At 39.8% G+C, this 21,420-nt stretch overlaps 1 protein-coding gene across 2 annotated transcripts in view; it reads right to left on the bottom strand.

The window, feature by feature from the left end:
- LOC120888121 (uncharacterized) overlaps positions 1-21,420 on the bottom strand; it is a 121,198-nt gene that overhangs the window by 45,487 nt on the left and 54,291 nt on the right. Inside the window, exon 2 of one of the 2 annotated variants that reach the window (XM_078032160.1) lies at positions 13,210-13,299. The exons of the other annotated variant lie outside the window; for it this stretch is intronic. Within the exon in view, the coding sequence (XP_077888286.1) occupies positions 13,249-13,299 (51 nt within the window). The 3' untranslated portion in view covers positions 13,210-13,248. The remainder of the gene's footprint in view (positions 1-13,209; positions 13,300-21,420) is intronic. 2 annotated transcript variants of the gene reach the window in all.

Raw genomic sequence — 21,420 nt, 5'->3', positions numbered from 1 at the left:
GAATATGGAGGCCCAACTGCATTTATGTCTATTTTTTGTATCAAAGGGATTTTCTAACCCAGAATCAATCAGAAGGATTCAGTCATGTAATACACGATGCATGTGCCAACACATTTCTAAAAGCTTAAAAACTATTAAGAGCAAGACTCATTCTGTGTAACTCATTTTCTAAATAATGATAGGTGGCCAGATTTTAAAATTTAAAATGTAATTTGTAAAAAGTAACATTTAAAGTTTGGAATCCTTGCCCAATGCAGTGAGGAATACCCACAACCCCAGCTGCTTGGAAGGCTGAAGCAAGAGGATCACTTGAGACTAAGAGGTCAAGGCCAGCCTGGACAACAGACTGAGACACTGTCTCTAAAATAAAAGGAGAGAGAGGGGAAAAAATGGAATCTTTCAGGGGAGGGAAAAAAAACAAAACTAACATGTATTAAGTGCCTACTAAAAACCAAGTACAATTTTATATATATAGTGTCTTAACCCTTAAAACCACCCCACAAGATTGTAAATTAGTACAACCACTGCGGAAATCAGTATGGAGGTTCCTCAAAAGACTAGGCATAGAACCACAGTATGACCCAGTTTCCCACTTCTTGGTGTTTATACTGAAGAATTAAAGTCATACTGCAGTGATTCATGCACACCCTTGTTTATAGTTGCCCAATTCACAATAGCCAAACTTTGAAACTAGCCTAGGTGTCCATCAATGGATAAATGGATAAAGAAAATGTGGTATAGATGCAAAATGTAGCTTTATGCAGCCACAAAGAAAAATGAAATTATGTCATTTACAGGAAAATGGAACTTAAGACGATTGTGTTAAACAAAATAAGCCAAACTCAGAGGTTGTCTCTCACATGTTTTCTCTTGTATATGTTTTCCTCTCTCTTTCTCTGAAAGCTAGAGAGGAAAAGAAAAAGAAAGGATGGAGGGGGCAGGGATCTCATGAAAATCAAAGGGTGGCAATAGAAGAAAAGGACTTGGGGCTGCGAGGGGAGGGAGGAGTGCTGGGGAGTGACATTGGCCAAATTATATTGTTACTTTGCGTGCACATGCGAATATGTAACAGCAGTTTCCATCATTGTGTACAACTGTAATGCACCAATTCTTTATATTTATGATTTAGTTATAGTTGTACACAATATCTTTATTTTATTTTTATGTAGTGCTGAGGATCGAACCCAGGGCCTCACGCATGGTAGGCAAGCGCTCTACCTCTGAGCCATGTGGAAAAAGAAAAAAAAAAAAAAACACCTCACAAGCTTTCGTCATGAAGCCTACTGTATACACCACAACTCAGAAGCATTAAGTGGTTGGTTCAAAGGCATAACAGCTGGTAAACAGCAGAAACACAACTTGACTTCACACCTCCATGATTCCAAAGCTTATATACCACCCAGTATATAACACTCACCCAGCAAATGTTTGAAGAACAAATGTTTAAGAGCCCTAATTTAAAGATTTTATGAACCAAGACTACAAAAGAAATCCTAAAAAACCAGTTAGTTATATGTAAAGAGAAAACCATTTACTAATACAATACCCATGTACATCTTTATCTTCAGGGACTTTAAAACCATTTTTAAATTTGTTCTTCTATTGGGCTGGGGTTATGGCTTCTTGGTAGAGTGCTTGCCTAGCATGTGTGAGGCACTGGGTTCAAACCTCAGCACCACATAAAAGTAAATTAACAAAATAAAGGCATTGTGTCCATGTGCAACAACAACAACAAAAAATTGTTCTTCTATCTCATGGTTGTGATTCACACTTTCAGAATATACTTGAAAATCATGTTTCAGCAACTGAGAATCAGTCCCCATAAAATGACTTTGGAAAAGATTTTAAAAAATGACCCTGGAATAAATAAGGGGTGTTTTGAACCAGAGTTCCCCTAAGGCTCTCTCTTCTGTGTTCCCTGAGAAAACAAAAGGGATGATTGTTTTTTTTTTCCTTTTGGTACCAGGGATTGAACTCAGGAGGCACTTAACCACTGAGCCACATTCACAGCCTTTTTTATTTTTTTATTTTGAGACAGGGTCTCGCCAAGTTACTGAGGCCCTCGCTAATTTGCCATACTTGCAATCCTCCTGCCTCAGCCTCCTGAGTCCCTTGGATTACAGGCATGCACCTCTGAGCCTGGCAGGGACAACATTTTTTTTTAACATTTTATTTTTTAGTTGTAGTTGGAAACAATACCTTTATTTTATTTATTTATTTTTATGTGGTGCTGAGAATCAAAACCAAGCCCTTGCATGTGCTAGGTCAGGGTTCTACTGCTGAGCCACAACCCCAGCCCAGGGACAATATTTTTAAGAAGGAAACCACAAAAGGAAAAATTGATTTGTTCACTGATAAAGGCCCCTTCCAGAAGATTCACACATGTGGCCACAGAAGGACTGCTTGAAGACAACTTCCAGACTCCAGGAGTGTAAAGATAGGGGCACACCCAGACTCCACCAATGTCACCTCAAACAGCCATATCATATATTTGCCTCATCGGACCCTTATGTGAACAGACTCTACAGATAAAACTTCTCTTCCCTCCCCGGTCTCTGGTAACTTTTGTTCCATTCTCTACTTCTATGAGATCAGTCATGAGATCCCACATGTGAGTGACACTATGCAGAGTTTGATTTCTGTGCCTGGCTTATTCCACATAACATAATACCTTCCAGGTTGACCCGTGTTGTCACAAATGGCAGGAGTTCATTCTTTTTATGACTGAATAGTATTCCATCGTGTGTATGTACCATATATTCTTCCCCCATTGTTAACAATAACATATTTTGAAACAGCTAGAAGAAGATTTGAATGTTCCCACCACGTAGAAATGATAAACGTTTGAGGGCTGGGGTTGTGGCTCAGTGGTAGAGCACTCAACTGGCACACGAGAGGCAGTTTGGTTGATAAAAATAAATAAAGCAAAATGTACTGAGTCCATCTACAACTAAAGAAAAAATATTTTTAAAAAGAAATGATAAATATTTGAGATGATGGATATGCTATTTATCCTGGTTTCATCATTATACGACATATACATATATCCAAACATCACATTGTACTCCATAAACATGTGCAATGATTACATATCAACTTTAAAGTTCTCTTTCCATTCAACAAAACAGAGATACAGCGTTCTGCTGTTCATCTTCACTTGATACTAGAAATAAATGCACCTTTTTAGAATGATTCTAAATGACCCATCTGATCAAGTCTCTGACTGTGGCTTTGGCACAGTTCTGCGCCCAGCCTCCAAAGCTGCTCTCCCAGTTTGTCCTTCCAAATGGCTTCAGTGTGTTCACACAGAGCATGGCGGGGTAGGTGACTCTAGAAGTTTTAAATATTTAGATTACAATTAATATGAGATAAAGTGAAATTCTTCTTAAATAAAGCAAATGCTCTTTTTAGGAACTCTAAGTTGTTTGGGGGAAAAAAAAAAGATTTAGCTGCTATCACAAAGCTTCTAGAAACCACCCCCAGAGAAATAAAAGTGGTGACATCAAAACTAATGGATATGGGTTGGGGTTGTGGCTTAGTGGTAGAGCACTCACCTAGCATGGGTGAGGCATTGGATTCAATCCTCAGCACCACATAAAGATAAATAAATAAAGATATTGTGTCCATCTACAACTAAAACATATTTTTAAAATGAATGAATAGGGCTAGGGATGTGGCTCAGTAGTAAAGTGCTTGCCTAGCATGCATGAGGCACTGGATTCCATCCCCAGCACCACCCAAATCTAAATAAATAATAAATAAACAAATGTCAATGCATATCTCCACATTTAAAAAGCTACTGGATAAAAAAAATAATGAAGCACAAAACAAATATTAATGTAATCAATCATATCCTAAAACTATTTTCCAAAGATTCTAAAATAATGATAGGCAATTCTCACATCTATGCCACCAAAAATGGAAAACCTTGAGTTTCTGGAACTCATCATTAGACAGATTCAAGACCTGGGTCCCTGATTTTCTTCTGGTAACTTAAACCACAGCGGCCAGCCTCCGCTCAGCCACGGTCTTCCTGAACCAACTGGCAGGTGTGCATTCACACAGGCTGCGTTCACCCAGCAGACAGAGCCAGGAAGCACTGCTATTATTTTAAACAGACAATAAAATTAAAAGAACGTGTGTTCATAGAGGGCAAGGGCATCAGATGTGAGAAGCAGTCAGATTTCAAAAACTGAAAAGATAATAAAGGAAAACAAACTCACAAACTGGGCAAAACACTACATCTGAAGGCAGAAAGTGGAAAGACAAAAAAAAATGAGGGTTCAGCTAGCGAGAAGTTTTCTCTATTTAAATCAAATCACCAATTAGGAAAAAAAAAATCAGGGTTTTTGCAATGTTGTTAAAATATTCCTCTTAAAAGAAGACGTGTTTTCATGTAATAGATGTAAAGCACAAAATATAACAGTTGGACCTGAGTAGAACAATTAGGACCAATAATCCATGTGCTGTTTTCAGGTGTTTTATGAGGTACTCAGTTCCTCTCCCTTATTCCCTCCACTGGGGATCAGGGTAGATATCAGGGGACCTCAATCAGAAAGCAGCTGGAACAAAGGGCTAATTAACCGGGCAGCCTACAGTATGCAAGATGCTGAGCTGGGCCTGCGTGATATGCCAGCTTTGTGGCAGCACCCCTCAGCCTGGCACACCTAGCCCTCCATCTGGCCTTCAAGTAATTCTCTAGACTCGTTTCACCTGCCCCCCTTGCTGCCAATGCACAGCACCTTGCTCCCTGGTACCCCTACTCTGCCCAATGGCCTGGCCTCTGCCTCACTCTGTGGACCAGCCAACCCTTACTCATAATTGGAGGTTCAGAGCAGAGGTCTCCATGGAGCTGTCTGTCAAAGCCACAGCACAGAGACTCCCCCAGATCTTCCTTGTGTGCTGGGGCTTTCCAATCCCGTCTACCTTCCCCACCAGGCCGCCAGCTCCTCAAGGGCAGGGAATGTACCCTCACCCTCTTCACCACCTCTGCCTAACAGAGAGCTCCTGTGATCACTCACAGTCAAACTGAGAGCTAAAGTACAATCAAATTATGAGGAATCAAGACACGTGGCTATGGTTTTAAATAAAGCTCACAGAGAAGAGTAAAATAGACTTTTAGGGTTCAAGGCATTTTTTAAAATTCTGTTTTCAACACATAATAATATGAATGTTTACGGGGTACAGTGGGATGTTTTGAAGCACTGTGTAATGATCAAATCTGGGCAGTTTGCTTATCTGTCAATTCCAACATTTTATAATTTCTTTGTGGTAAGAACATTCAAAACCTTACTAATTTGAAACTTACAATGTATTATTGTTCTATTGTCCTACTATGCAAATGAACACCAGAACTTATTCCCCTAACTATAACCTCGTACCCATTGACCAACCTCTTGACAGAGGAACATTTCTAGGTATTGTGGAAAACTTTTCTTTTGGGGCTGTGGCTCAAGCGATAGCGTGCTAGGGCTGTAGGTCAGTGGTACAGCATGTGCTTGGTCTGTACGAGGCCCTGTGTTCAATATTAAATCCTCAAAAAAAAAAAAAGCAGGAAAGAAAATTCTAGACACAAGGTATAAAATATCATCTTTCTCGTCCAATAGAAAAAATGAAATCTAAGTCTCAACATCCCAACCCAACCCACAACCCTCCTGAGTTCCCCATCTTGGTGAAGCACCTGGAGGACCTTCCTCTCAGTCACCAGGGCAGAGCCCTGGAATCAAAGTGGAATGCTACACTAGACCTGCACAGCACAACACGCCTCTCCTGTAGTGTTCTCCAGTTCTTCCTTTGCCCTCACCAGCCTCCTCTCTTGGCCTCCTCTGTAGACTTCTGACATCCAAATGTGGGCTTGGGCGTTTTTCTTCCCAGTCCATATTCTCTCTAGGAAAGGACGATGCAGGTGCCCTGCCCAGACCCTCTCAGGTTCCAGTGCACTGATGGTTTACCTGCCTTCAGTATAATGCACTCAATCCCAGTGGCAACACCTGTGCCTCTTCTCTGGGGTTCTCAGACTTACTCTGCCCACTGGCATAGACTGCCAGAGGTGCCTAAGGGGTTTTATCCACCGTGGGTCCCTTAATAATGGATGATGCAGGAGGAGGAATGCCCCCTACTCCCTAGTGTAAGACTGTCACACTCTACGGTACAATTAGTATTCACTGGTTCCTCCTGTCAGATCATACCAAAGCCCATCCACTGCAGGACTTTGGCTTGATATTGCTCTCATGCTTGGCTTCCTTTCCTTTCATATTTTGCTTCCCACGGTCCCTTACTATTCTCCCCTGGGAGCAGTTTCTTAATAACAACTCACTTGCACATAAATCCCTGTGTCAGGATCTGCTTCCAAGGAATCACTATGTGAAAGGAATGGGATACTAGGAAGCAGATTCCAAAGTAGGTGTATTAATCAGCTTTTCATTGCTGTGACGAAATACTGAGGAAATAAAACTAAAGGAGGAAAATTTTATTTTGGTTCCTAGTTTCAGAGCTTTCAGTCCAAAGTCAGCTAGTTCCATTGCTTTGGAGCTGAGGTGAGGCACAATATCATGCCACAGCAGAAATATAAGGCAGATAGGCTGTTCACCTCATGGAAGCCAGCAAGGCGGAAGGGAGGAATAGAGGGAGGGAGGGGTAGAGGGAGGGAGGGAGGGAGGGAAAGAAAGAGAGAGAGAAAGAGAGAGAGAGAGAGAGAACAAAGAAGGGGCCAGGGACAAGATATACCCTTCTATTATGTTTTTAAATCTAGAATGTCCCCCAAAAGCTATGCAGCAGTATTCAGAGGTAAAATGATCCACCACCTCAACAGTGCCATCAGCTGGTGCCCCAAGCACATGACCTTTGGGGCACATTTGAGATCCAAACTATAACAGTAGGATTCTAGAGTTGAGTCATTCCACAGCCGAATAACAATGGAAAGCTCCTTGTTGGTGACAAGTGGGTTAATGATGATACATGACAAGCTACATGACTGCTTATCTTATTATCACTAGCACTTCCATTGTTATTGAGTGGAATACAGGAAAAAGGGAAGCACTGACTCATTAACTCTATTTTCAGCATTTGAAAGGCCTAGAGAAATAGTCATACCAATTAAGGAATCTGATGGTCTGTGGCTTGGTGCTATTGACATACCGAGGAAAGAAAAGGACAGGTCAGAATAGCCAAGTATCAACTAAGAGCATGGTGTGAAAATCAAGATGCCTCTAAGGTAGCATTTAACACTCATTTTAACTTTATTTTTAATGGTGTTACATAGTATATCCCTTATTTGACTTTTAACCTATTCATATACTTAAAATGTATTTCTCACAGGCAGTATGTAGTCAGGTCTTATTTTTTACCTAATCTGACAACCTCTTTTAATTGGAGTGTGTGCAGCATTTCCATTTAATCTGATGATTTTTTTACATATATATTTTTATTTTAGTTGTAGATTGACACAATACCTTTATTTTATTTATTTATATGTGGTGTTGAGGATCGAACCCAGGGCCTCACACGTGCTAGGTGAGCGCTCTACCACTGAGCCACAACCCCAGGCCCATTTAATTGGATTATTGATGTGGTTACGTTTAAGATTTATGTCCTAACTGTACCATCAATTCTTTGTTCTTTTTCTGCCATATGTTAGATTATTTTTATTATTCATCTTTCCATCCCTATAACAAAATGCCTGAGTTAATCAACTTATAAAAAGAAAAGATTTGTTTTGGACCACAGTTTTGGAAGTCCTTGTCCATATTTAATTGACCCCATTGCTTTTGGGCCTGTAGCAAGGAGCACAACATGGCAGGAGCAGTGGTAGAGTAAAACACTCACCTCATGACCAGAAGGAAAAAAAAAATTATATATACACACACACATATCGACACATGATTGCCTGGGGTGCATGTTCCCAATGACCTTAAGATCTCCCATTAAGCCCACCTCTTATAGGTTCTACCACCTCCCAGGAGCACCACCCTGAGGTCCAAGGCTTTAAATGCGTGAACCCTGAGAGACACTCAAGATCCAATTTATAGCAATTTTTCTTATTAATCTATTTTTATCTCCTTTGCTGACTTATTAGCCATAAGTTTTTGTTGTGTGTTATCTTGATGGTTGCTTTAGAGTCACATGACCTATGGAGTAAGATAATTCATGGTTTCTGCAGCTAGGAGAAGTTCCAAAAATTGTTCTTCCTCTGGACTAGACAATAAATTTAAAACCCTACAATGAGAAGGTCTTCTGGGATGGCAGCGTGAGGAGCTCCATGGACTCCCCTCAGTGAAGTAACTAAAACTGGTGAAAATCGTTTATTAAAAAACAATGATTTGGGGGTTGGGGTTGTGGCTCAGTGGTGGATGCTCGCCTAGCACGTGGGAGGCGCTGGGTTTGAGCCTCAGCACCACATAAAAATAAATAAAAAAATAAAAATATTTTTTTAAAAAACAATGATTTAAAGTCTCTATATAAGAGAATACAACAAACAAAGAAGCATTCAATAAGATCAATTAAATGTTAGTAAGAACACTCAGGCTGTGGCATGTGAGTCACAACCCACTCTCTTCCTAACCCCCAACTGAACATGATGAACAAACTATTCCAGGCAAACACAGGGTTCCCTCTCCTACCAGCTCCCAGCCTAGGGCTATTGTCTCTCTCCAAAATCATTCTTGCCTCATTTGGCTCATAGAGAAAACGTTCCATGCCAGAGGAGGTAAGGTGAGAATATTAGAAGCTACCACTCCGGTCTAATGCTATTGTCTAATGGAAGCAACAGTGTCATTCAAAAGAGGCTGGTTGCCAGTCTCATTCCTAGCCTCTGAGCAATGGCTGAGAAGTTATGCCTAGGGAGAGGAGCAGGACGTAAAAACAGAGACCTTCCAAGTTCTTCTCAAGGAAACTGACTTTACTCTGATCAGAAGTGAACAGAGTCTGGAGAACTTCAAGCCTAAGGGTGCTGTTGAAAACAATGGAGAGTCTGGTGTTAAGCATGAAGAGGAGGCTGGTAGCACTATGAGAGCAGCAAGCACATTGTACACCAGTAGGAAACTTAGCAGAAAGAACCAGGGAAAGAGGCAGTCTGCTCAAACCCCCAAGACTGCTTTTATTAAGAGACTGAAGTTTAAAAGCATCGGAATACATAGCAATTTATGCCTTCAAGGCATTGTTGAAAACAACACAGCAATCATATGGTAGTTAATAGAGACTAACAACTGGCTGTGATACTAACAGAGGCAGACAGCTTAACAGAAAGATGAGAGAAGGAGACAGAAGAAGAAGCCCTGATAACCTTGCACTGTCATCCCAGAGTGACCTGCACTCATGCCCAAGGCTGCATCTCCTAAGGATAAGCATCAGAGGTTGTGCACAACAAAAAGACCCCACTGAAATAGTTAGCAAAGTCACTGAACAGGTAAACAAGCAAACAGCAACAACAGCGATCCCAAGAGCGAATCTGCATCCCAAGTTATGATGTTTTCTAAACTTTCCAAATTTCAACAACAACAACAACAAAGTGAAACATACAGAGAAACAGGAAAACAGGGTAAATAACAAGCAACTGAAACTTCCTTTAAGAGTAACTGGATGCCAGATTTAATAGATGGAGATCTCAAAGCAGTTATTACAATGTGATCAAATCATTAAAGAAATTATGCTTCAAGAAGTAAAAGAGGGGTTGGGGCTGTAGCTCAATGGTAGAGCACTCGCCTAGCATGCGTGAGGCACTGGATTCAATCCTCAGCACCACATAAAAATAAACAAATAAAATAAAGGCATTCTGGCCATCTACAACTACAAAAAACAATTTTTTAAAAAGAAGTAAAAGAAGGTCTGATGGCAATTTATATCCAATAGAGAATATCAATAAAGAGAGAAATTTTTTAAAAGAACTAAGTTGAAACTTTGGAGTTGAAAATAACAACAGCCAATGGAAATTTCACTAGGAGAGCTCAACAATAGAATTGAGCTTAGCAGAAGAATAAATCACAAAATTTGAAAATAGATCAATAAAGATTACCTAATCAGAACCAGAGGGAAGTGTTAAGAAAATTTAAAGACTTAAAAGAAATGTGGGACAAATTGAAATACTCTAAAACATGTAAAATAGAGTGTTTTCAGAAAGAGAGAGAAAGGAGCAGATCCATTTCTAAATAATGAAAAAAACTTTTTCAGATTTGATGAAGAGCATTAATTGCATGCAATCAGAAGCTCAATGAATTCCAAGTAGGATAAACAAAAAGTGATCTATATCCAGATCCATCAGAGTAAGAATGTTGAAAGCCAGATGCAAAGAGAAAGTCTTGAGAGCAGCAAGAGGAAAAAAAAAATCAATAAAACCTGCTCATAATGTAGAAGGGAACCCGATGAGATTAACAGCTTACTGCTCATCATAAACATTGAAGTCCAGAAGGCAGTGGATGACATATACAAAGATCTAAAGGGGGAAAAAAAAAGTGAACTAAGAATCTTTTATCCAGCAAAACTTTCACAACAAAGACAAAATTAAGACATTCCAGAGAACCAAAAACTGAGAGAATTGTTGATAACCAACCATCCTCACATGAGACACCAAAGAAAGTTCTGCTTGCTGAAAGGACGTGAGCTCAAAACAGTAATTTCACTCCGCTTGAAAAAAACAGAAAGCACTGGTAAAGGTAACTATATAAAAAAATGTACCAGTTATAAAAGATTTTAAAAACACGGTGAGCCAAGCACTGTGTCATACACTTGTAATCCCAACTACTCAGGAGGCTGAGGCAAGAGGATTGTCATATCAAGGATAGTATGAGAAACTCAGTGCGACCCTATCTCAATTTTTAAAGGTCTTGGGGTATAGCTAGTGGTAGAGCACTTGCCTAGCATGTATGCACCCTGAGGTTCCCAACTACTTGGAAGGTTGAGATGGGAGGATCCCTTGAGTTCATGTGTTCAAGACCAGTCTAGGCAACATAGTGAGACTCAGCCCCATCTCAAAAAAAAAATGTTTAACATAAAGTTACTATGTGACCTAGAAATTCCTAGGCATATGCACCAAGAAAAATGAAATATATATATGCATTTATGTGTATACATATTATTTATACATATAATGCATATACATATAACATGTGGCAAAACAATAGCCCAAAGATAGAAAAAACCCAATGTCCACCACTAAAAATGTAATAAAGGGGGTATATATCCCTACTATGGGATATTATTTGGTAACAAAAAAAGAAGGAAATATTGATGCATGCAACAAAGTGGGTAAATCTTTACAACTTTATGCTATCTGAAAGATGAAGTCACAAAATTTACATATTCATTATATGATTCTATTCATAGAAAATATCTGAGCAGGAAAATCTAGAGACAAAAATATACAGGAACCAAACTGGCTGCCTAAGGCACGGAGAAGAGGCTGGAGGAAAGAGTGACAGCTAAAGAGTACAGGATTTATTTTCAAGGTGATAAAAACATTCCAAAGTTGATTGTGATTATATTTGCATATATCTATAAATATACTAAAAGATCATTGACTTGTATACCTTAAATGACTGAATCTTATAGCATCTGAACGATATCTCAATAAAACCATTTTTTTTAAACTGACAAACCTTATATTAAAAGGTTAGGTAAACAACAATATCTTAACATGACTTTTAAAACTTTAAGTACAAAGGCAATTACTTTAACAAAAAAAAAAAATCCAACTTCCTAAAAACCCAAATGAATTTAGAGAATACAAGAACAAAAATAAATAAATAAACTAGAGAAACAACAAATATAATAGACATAGTAATTATAACATAATATCACAGAATTGAGACCATTAATAACTCTGAATGGAGGTAAGCCCATTGAGAGGATTAACAAATGTATTGAAACACAAAGATTTTCACTTTGGTTCCCAAAGCAAGGCTCAACTATATGCTGTACACAAGAAATACACAGGAACCCAAGTGATTGAGAAAGGCTGAAAATAAAGGGATTAGCAAGGGCTTAACAGGCAAAGGGAAACAATAAGAAGCAGTGGAGTAGCAAGACCAGATTTGCACTTTAAACACTCTGGTTTCTGTGTAAAGAATGAATTGAGAGAATGTTAGATTCATGAACCAAAGACGGCCTGCGTCTATTGGCCCCTAGCTTGTTCATTTCTTCCCCGCAGACTAGTCAAAAGCCCGCTGACGCTAAACTCAAATTTGTACACATCCAATCATTTTTTAAAATAGCCCAAACAAGCAGATTTGTAGCCATTTAGGCTCTGCCTGCTTTGCATACTCCATGAAACTACACCCTGCAGATCCTCCCGGTCAAAGTCAAAGCATGGAGAGATAAAGCTTCTGTATACCATGGTTGCACCCTGTGTTCATACCTTTCTCCTAGCTCAATCCTCTAATTCCTCCCATGTCCTAAGCAGGCAGTCATCCACAGGAGCAAGGAGAGTGGCCTAACTGGAGAGAGTTGAACAGGCTTGGCACTCCAGAGGTCAGCACAGATAAGAAACAAGGAAAAGATAGTCACAGACCTCAGAAAGTATCCATGGGACCTGCGGAGCACAGGAAAGAAGTATTCCAGAAGGGAGGATATGGCACAGAGCCGACACTCCCCACCCTTTAAGACTGACTGCTTCTCAGATCTTTTTCACTTCCATCCCTGATGAGAGATATGTTTTGTATCATGTCCCAAGGTGTGTATGTGTGTGTGTGTACAGATACAGTAATCCTCCCCTATCCTCAGTGGATAGATTTCAACGTCTATCTGTGGATGCCTGAAACCATAGGTACACTAAATATATTGTACATTTTCTTATACTTATGATAGAGCTTATGTTAGGCATAGTTAAGAAATTAATAATTAATAACATAATGAAAACAATATGAGAATATATTGTAATAAAATAGCCAGTATCTGTACTCTTGCACTTTAAGGACACTACTAAGTAAATGCAACAGTCAATCTCATACCCCAGACAGTTGCTAAATATTAACAGGTGGGTAGCACATACAGTGTGAATACACTGGACAAAGGGATGACTCACATCTCAGGTAGGCAAAGCAAGACCACAAGAGATTTCATCGTTCTTCTCAGATTGACACATTTTCTAGCTTGTTATTTCTGAAATTTTTCACTTAATATTTTTTGGACCACAGTTCACCATAGCCAATGAAACCACGGAAAGCAAAACCACGAATAAGGAGAGGGTTGCTGCATAAAGATTCAAGAAACAATACTTACCTTAATATTTCCCTGTATTTTTATTTCTATTTTCTCCTTTTAAAATGAGCCTCTAAATTTAGACCTCATGATCCACTTAAGAGTGACAACCTGCAGTTTGAAAAACAATACATTTAGTGATGATTAGTTATTTCTCTCCTCCTTGAATGTTTCCTTGGATTTATGATGAAAATAGGGACATAGGGTGATTTTTTTTTTCAGAAGTTATCCTTTTTTGCCCAATGTTGCTGTCTAGCTCCAGTTTTTCTAAGAAACCCTTACTTTGATTTGCTGGTGTCTTTAAATGATGAATTGAAGGAAGGGCCAATACTTTCCCCTCCACCCCAGTACTGGGCATTGAACTCAAGGGCACTGTACCACTGAGTTACATCTCCAGACCTTTTTACTTTTTTTTATTTTGAATCAGGGTCTCTCTAAATTTCTGAAGCTGGCCTCAAATTCGTGATCTTCCTGCCTCAGCCTCCAGAGTCCCTGGGATTACAGGTGTGCACCACCTGGCTCCAGGAGGGTCTAGGACTTCTGGCTAGAGTAGCCCTGAGCCATGAAAAAAAGAGTCCAGTTCAGCAGGTGTTTCCTTTCTCCAGACAATCAAAAGTGCTCAAAAGCCCAGGCGCAGTGGCCACACCTGTAATTCCAGCGGCTCTGGAGACTGAGGCAAGAGGATCATGAGTTCAAAGCCAGCCTCAGCAACGGCGAGGCACTAAGCAAGTCAGTGAGACTCTGTCTCTAGATAAAATACAAAATAGGGCTGGGGATGCGGCTCAGTGGTCGAGTGGCCCTGAGTTCAATTCCCAGTACCCCCTTTCCCCCCTAAAAAAAGTGCTCACAACCCCAGGGAAGCGCACTGGTAAAGGAAGCCACAGTGGTAAACTGACCCTCTGCCTCCGCTCACCACGCCCTGTGATTCCTTAAAGAATATATACACTCTTTCTGGGGAGTCTGATGTAAGTAGAATTTAGGAACAAGAGAAATTGCAAAACCAGAGAAATTTGAGATACATCGATTTTTTTTTTTGTATTATGAAATAGCACAGAAATCAGGAAATAGGCATAAGAACTTTGCAAAGGTTCTTTAATGAACAAAGATGAGACTCTCAGACCTGTGATCAGCATTTCAGGTCACTCGGTGGTACAGCGACACTTTCCAGAAGGTGTAATGCCCTGGGTTGGATCCCATCCCAGAAAAACAATAAATAAATAAGAATGTCAATATTAAATTAATTAAAGTTTATTTACAGAATAAACAAGAATCCACATGCTCAAAATTTCCCCTTAAATATTAGATAGAAAAAGGGATATTCCATAAATAAATACAATAGAACAAGTGACCCACCGTTTCACTCCTCCCCAGCCTAGAGTATCCACAGTCATTTTTTTTGAACACAATGTATTTTACGAATAAACCTCTACACTTTTAAAATTGAGTTTTCTCTTTTTGAAGTACAGCTTCAAGCAACTACAAGTTTCCATCCTGCTAACCCCAGGCAGCAGTTGCTTTTAACTTCTATCTTTTATTTAAAAAACTTAATTGGAAGTTTTTGTAGCCAGAAGGAGCACTTCAAAGAAAGGGGAAAAAAAACGCCAAAAATTAATACTTTATGTCAGAGGTTAGTAGGGAGAGAAACAAAGATGACAGAAACGAGGGGTTAATGGTATATAAGAAAACGGGAGAAGAAGGAAAGAAGGCAGGAGATGGTCTGAAGAAAGAAAGGAAAATGCAAACCCATAATATTTAAAAAAAAAATGTGGACTGGGGATGTGGCTCAGCGGCAGAGCACTGGCCTAGTGTGTACGAGGCCCTGGGTTTCATCCCCAGCACCACAGCAAAAAATAAATAAATAAAGGAAACTTAAAAAACGAAATGTGTAATAGCATTTCCTTATTCTGAACTGGGTAAGACAACACAAGGCTTATAGCAGCATTTATAATCCACCCCCCCAGCCCTAAGGCCCTGAGAACAAATCCTGCCTCCTGCTCAAGTCATTTACCCCTGTCTACAATTACACATCAAGGGACCACAGCTCTGCCTACGCTTTAATGTCCAGACATTTCTGTCACTGTAGATTCTAAATCAGCTCTGACAAAACAATATTGAAACTCCAAGCATGATTTAGTGCTATACCTTTGAGAGGGAAAAGGGCCAGGGCTGAGAAGGTCAAGAGACCTATGAGGTCCTTGTCCCAGCTCTGCCATCAGCTGGTATGATGAGACTTTGAGAAGGTCCCTGGCCCTCTCTGGAGCTCAGTGATGTCATCATAAAATGAGGCGATTCCCTTGATTCCTTCCGGTTTGGAAAGACTATCACTGTATGGTTTAGGGAATCTAAATCAAAACACTAAGTTTAAAGAACTTCCCATGCTAGTCCCCAAGGATACGGACGCATGGGTAAATGAGGTGAATACCCAACACTTGTTCCCAGATGTTCTTACACTGGACTCAAACAATAAGTCCTCAAAATATCAAGCGGGAACATTTCTCCATATTTGGCTGATGATAACCAAATTAAAAACAAATTCCCAAGATGAGAATAGCAAAAATGTGGGAGAAAAAAAAAAGAGAAAAGAAAAACAAAGATGAGAATAGCTACAAAAAGACTATATACCCAGACAGGCAAGGCTTGTGTTCCATAAAAAAATAAAATCATAAGAGCCTGTTTTTCATGCTCTGCTCTATAAGACTTTGCCCAACAGCCAATTTCAGAAGTATTTTCCAACAAGACCTCATAGACTCCTTCTATGATAAAAGGAATTTGGGGGCAGGTGACTCAAGTCAGGCGGGGCGGCAAGAGGGGGGGTTCCTAATAATAAGCACTTAGCTGGCTTGAGAGGAGAGAGAGATTGACAGAGTGGAGCACAGTAAGCCTGAATCCCATGCCCTCCTTGGAAGCAAAAACACCTTGGATTCTAGACCCAATAAAAACAATGAATCTCTGCAAATGCAACGGGGCACCATGTCACAGTGCCATGCAACAGCAGATCCTGGACAGAACACTTCTTGCTACAGAGACCAACAGCCAAACACAGGAATAGCTCCACTAACCACAGCCCACAAGACATAAGGGCCAAATGAGCTGTTTTGTCCCCCATGGCCCTCTGCAAGTGAAACTGCCCAGCACACAGACCCAATTGGATTGAGGGATTAGGGATGGGCACCTGTTCCCAAAGTAACCAACTTGTAGGTGGAAAAAGTCTCCAGTGGTAGACTACAGAGCAAAATGATAACCTAGGCCAAATAAGGGTCCCTTGTTGGGGAATTGGGATGAGGTTATGAAAACAAAGCAGCCAGTGATAGGAGAGGAAGGTTAAAGATCATGACGAAAAGAGATGCTCTGAAGGCCCTAAGGGCTATAGAGCCAGAGAGTCCTGAAGCAGGCAGGCTCCAGTAATACATGACCCCCCTACACACACACACACACACACACACACACACACACACACACACACACAGACACGAGTCCAAACACACGGGCAAGGGAAGGCTCAATGTATAACAGGGTTCAGCAGAAATATAGGGAAATTCCCACATATCAAAGAACTAACTCAAAGTTAAAAACAGGAGCATAAAGTTGAACAATCTTGAAGGCAAAAACAAAAAATGACCTACATGGTTGCCTAGCATGCACAAAGCCCTGGGTTCAATCCCAGGTACCACCAAAAAGAGGGAAAAAGAAAGAGAACATTATATGAAATAAAGTGACTTACCTTATAATGATAAAAGGTGCAATTTTAAACTTGTACACACTTATATATAAAGCAAAATTAAAACTGGATGCAGTGGCACATGCCCGTAATCCCAGCAACTCCTGAGGCTGAGGCAGGAGGATCATAAATTGGAGGCATGCCTGGGAAACTTAGGAAGACCCTGTCTTCCCAAAAAAATAAATAAATAAAAAGGGCTAGGGATGTGGCTCAGTGGTAAAGTGCCTCCAGGTTCAGTTCTCTGTATCCAAAACAAAAAAGAAACCCTCTCATTTATTTCTAGGAAGAGTGTAAAAATGCAACTGCCACTTTGGAAAACCACTTCAAAGCTTCTTTAAAAGTGAACATATATCTGCTCAATGACCTAGTAATTTCACTCTTACGTATTTATCCAAGAGAACTGAAAAACAGAAACATATGTCCATGTGAAAATAGTATGTTAACAGCTTTATTCATAATAACCAAAACGTGGAAACAATCCAGATGTCCATCAATAGAACAAGTAAATAAACAGTGGTATATTTATCCAATGGAAGACTATGAGTAATTACACAGAATGAACTTTTATACACACAACACAAATGAATATTGAAAGCCTTCTGCTGAATGAAAGAGGTCAGAGACCTCAGAGGACATAGTCTTTGACTCCGTTCATATGGAGTTGTAGAACAGGCGGAAGTCATCTACAGTGACAAAAGCCATAATTGTGGTTGGTTCTGAAGTGGAAGAAAGAGGATTGGCTAGAAAGGAACCTGAAAGCACTTCCCAGGCTGATGGAAATGTTTTCTATATTGATAAGTGTATAGCTAACAAGAATGTCTGACTTTTTCAAAACAAATCCAACTGTCTATTTAAAATCTATGTATTTCACTGTACGTAAAAGATAACTCCACTTAAAAAACTTTAAAGGGTGCAGATAAGTTGGAGAAAATTTTTAGTCTTAAACGCTTACAGCCAGAAAAAAAAAAGACTAAAAATTCATAAGCTAATTTCCCAACCTTAGAAAAAGAATATCAGAATAAAATGCATAAAATAGAAAGAAGTAAATGTTGACTGAAGAAGGAAATAAAATGACCTTGTCAGATGTCATTTTTACTATGCAAATTTTCCAAGATACGCAAAAGGAGAATAATATTGTGAATTTTTATTACCTGGCAGAATTTCAACAATTATCAGTGGCCAACTTGTTTTATCTAAACCCTCTAACCATTCCCTGGCCTTACACACATACTGGCTGATTTTAAAGCATTCTAGAATTTGTATCATTTCATCCAAACGTACTGTTTAAAAGATCTTTCCTAAAATATAAAATGTTAATACCATTATCACACCTAAAAGTTACAACAATAACATATATCATATGTAATAAGAATGATCTTTAAAAACCTATCCTAGAGGATCAAAACACCAAAAGCTAATGAAAAAGATAAACCTCTAACAACTAAGCAAAAAGCCAAACAGGCACAAATAACAATAGAAAAAAGTAGACATTCAAAAAAATTCATACAGATGATTATCCTCAATGTCATGCCAATACACCTGGAAATTTAAAGAAACAGATAATTCTGCAGGGAAATATAACTTATCCATGAAGAAATTGATAATTTCTTCAGTGATAATTAATATAGTCCTGTAATTATCAAACAAATTTAATTAGTCATAAAACCCACAAAGGAAAAAAGAAAAACAAAGTGTCTAAAACAGTTTCCAAGGTAAATTCTACTAGTAAATGATTAGATTATTTTAATTTTATAAGCCACTTCTATGATAATGACAAAGGAGAAGGATGGAGGAGACGGAAGTAGAAATAGTAGAAGGAGGAGGAGAAAGGAGAAAAAGATGAAACACTAATGAGCCCATTTCATGATATTAATATAGTTTTTCTGAATACAATTAGCCTGATGGCCTGAGCAAATAGAAGAATGGAATTCCACCTGGGCACAGTAGCACATGTCTGTAATCCCAGTAACTCAGGAGGCTGAGGCAGGAGGATTACAAATTTGAGGCCACCTTTAGCAACTTAATAAAATGGACTAGGGATGTAGCTTAGTGGCAAAGTGCCCTGACTTCAATCCTTGGTACCAAGGAGTGGTGGGATAAAAAAGAAGAAGAAAGGGGAAGGAGGAGGAGGAGGAGGAGGAAGAGAAGGAGGAGGAGGAGGAGGAGGAGGGAATTGCCATTGACAGATAAATATATATGAAGAAGATGGTAGGATAAGCAAATCTAGAACTAAAATCAAGAGATCCATTTAGGATATTTTATTGAGATACCTACTTAGACATTCAAACAGAGATGTAGAAGAGGCAGTTAGATATGCCAGGCTTAGGAAAGAGATCCGAGCTAGAGATACAAGTTTGAAATTTAAAATATAAATGCTGTTTTGGAGATCCAACATGGCGGCGGGTGCGGAGAGATCAAGTCTCTGACCTCTTCAGCTGTGCGGGTATAGAGAGTCGTAAACAGCCTAAATCTGTTTGCTCAGGATCACTAGGCAATGCTGAGCTGACGTGGATCTGGGGCGAACAGTCTGGGCCTCTCAGAACACACACCGAGCCCGGATCGGCTGAATTCAAGCTCCCGTTCACCTGCTTCCCGCAGACAAACTGCTGTGACTCAGCACTAATCCATCCGGCTGAAACAACCGGTCAGCCCTTCTGATCCTACGGAGGTAAATGCCAACCGAGCCTTCATAGGCAGTGGCCACAGGATTGAAATGGGGCTTGGGAGAGCCAGGACCCACCTGTTGCATTGGTCACCCGACAAAGGGAAACGAACTGTCGCCATTTGCAAGAGATACCACCATGGCAGAGTACTGACGTCACCAGAATGCAGCGGAGGAGATAACTTCATTGAAACCAGTGGCTACAGGTGTGTAACCCCCTAGCCTTCCCTCTCCACACATCGGGGAAACCTTAAGGGCCCCTCCCAGCTCTCCCGTGAGCGCGATAGCCAGACCGAGGGAATCAGGAGTGGCGCGGGACCCGCAGCGCGGAACTCCCGGCTACCGCTCCCACCCGTGCTGACAACTGAGGTCTCATGCACCAGCTACCGGGGGCGTGGCTACCTGAGGGCAAGCAAAATTCGCTGAGGATTCTCAGCCCCAAGCTCTACAAACTTAGGGTCTGAGGGAATGGCAAACAGGGAGAGTGTGCCCAGTCGTTCATGAAAACAGGGCTCCCGGGAGCAGCAGACCTGCCATGTAGCCAGTATTGTGGTGAGCGTCACCAGTGAGAGGGGCCTGGCTAGAGGAAAAGTGGGGAAGTGACTAGACACAAGAGAAGGCCCTAGGCACTCAGGATTGGAGACTCGCCCAGTCTGGGAGGAGGAGCTGCTGCACAGTGATTGGTTCCCGCGTATTGACAGGAGAAGCTTGGCCTGGTGGGCACAGCACCACCTACTGGAAGAGAAGTTAATCAAACTCTAAGACTGCATTTATTAGTTTTTTTTGGAGGGGGTGGTTTCATTTTCATTTTTCTTTCTTGTGTTTTTTAAATTTTTTTTTAATTTTTTTTAAATTTTTTTCTTCTAATTTTAATTTTTATTTTTTTATTATTTTTTTTAATTTTTTCTTTTTTATTTCCTAATTTTTATTCTTTTGTCTTTTCATTTCTTTTCAATTTTCGTATTCCCCCTTCCTTGAATTCTACCTGCTTACTCTCATTCTCTTTAGTGACTTCTTCCCTTCCCTTCTAATACCTTTCCTCCCAAGCATCACATAAATTTATAGGAGTAAACAGTAACTCAGCAGTCAAACAGAACAAGAAGTAACATGAGCAGCATGAAAAAGCAAGGAAGAAAAGGAGTACAAACAATGCAGGACAGCCTAAATATTCAGGAGGACCTAGAGTCATCAGAAAAATGGTCATATAGAGAACTCAAGGAATACCTTAGACAGATGGAATGGATCCTTAAAGAGGATATGAGACAGCAAATTCAAACAGTGAAAGAACACATTGAAAACAAATTACATAAACAGATAAAAGAAGAAGTTAAGCATCTTTATCAGGAGATAGAGATTATAAAAAAAATCAAACAATAATTCTAGAAATGAAGGAAACTACAAACCAAATTAAAAACTCAAATGAGAGTATCACTAACAGAGTGGAGCAAGTAGAAGCCAGAACGTCAGATAATGAAGACAAAATATATCATCTTGAAAAGAGTCTAGCCAACTCAGAAAGGCAGGTAAAAAATCATGAGAAAAACATCCAAGAGATATGGGATAACATAAAAAAACCAAACTTAAGAGTCATCGGGATAGAGGAAGGTATAGAGATTCAAACCAAGGGAATGAGTAACCTGCTGAATGAAATAATTACAGAAACCTTTCCAGAAATAAAAAAGGAAACGGATATACAAATTGTAGATGCATACAGGACACTGAGCATACAAAATCACAGTAGACCAATGCCAAGACACATGGTTATGAAGATATCCAATATACAGAACAAAGAGAAAACATTAAAAGCTACAAGAGAAAGGAGGCAGATTACATTCAGGGGTAAACCAATAAG

This window comes from Ictidomys tridecemlineatus, chromosome 15, assembly GCF_052094955.1.
Source record: "Ictidomys tridecemlineatus isolate mIctTri1 chromosome 15, mIctTri1.hap1, whole genome shotgun sequence".
Classification (NCBI taxonomy): Eukaryota; Metazoa; Chordata; class Mammalia; order Rodentia; family Sciuridae; genus Ictidomys; species Ictidomys tridecemlineatus.
Note: the sequence above shows the minus strand (reverse complement) of the source record. Positions and strands in the feature narration are given on the sequence as shown.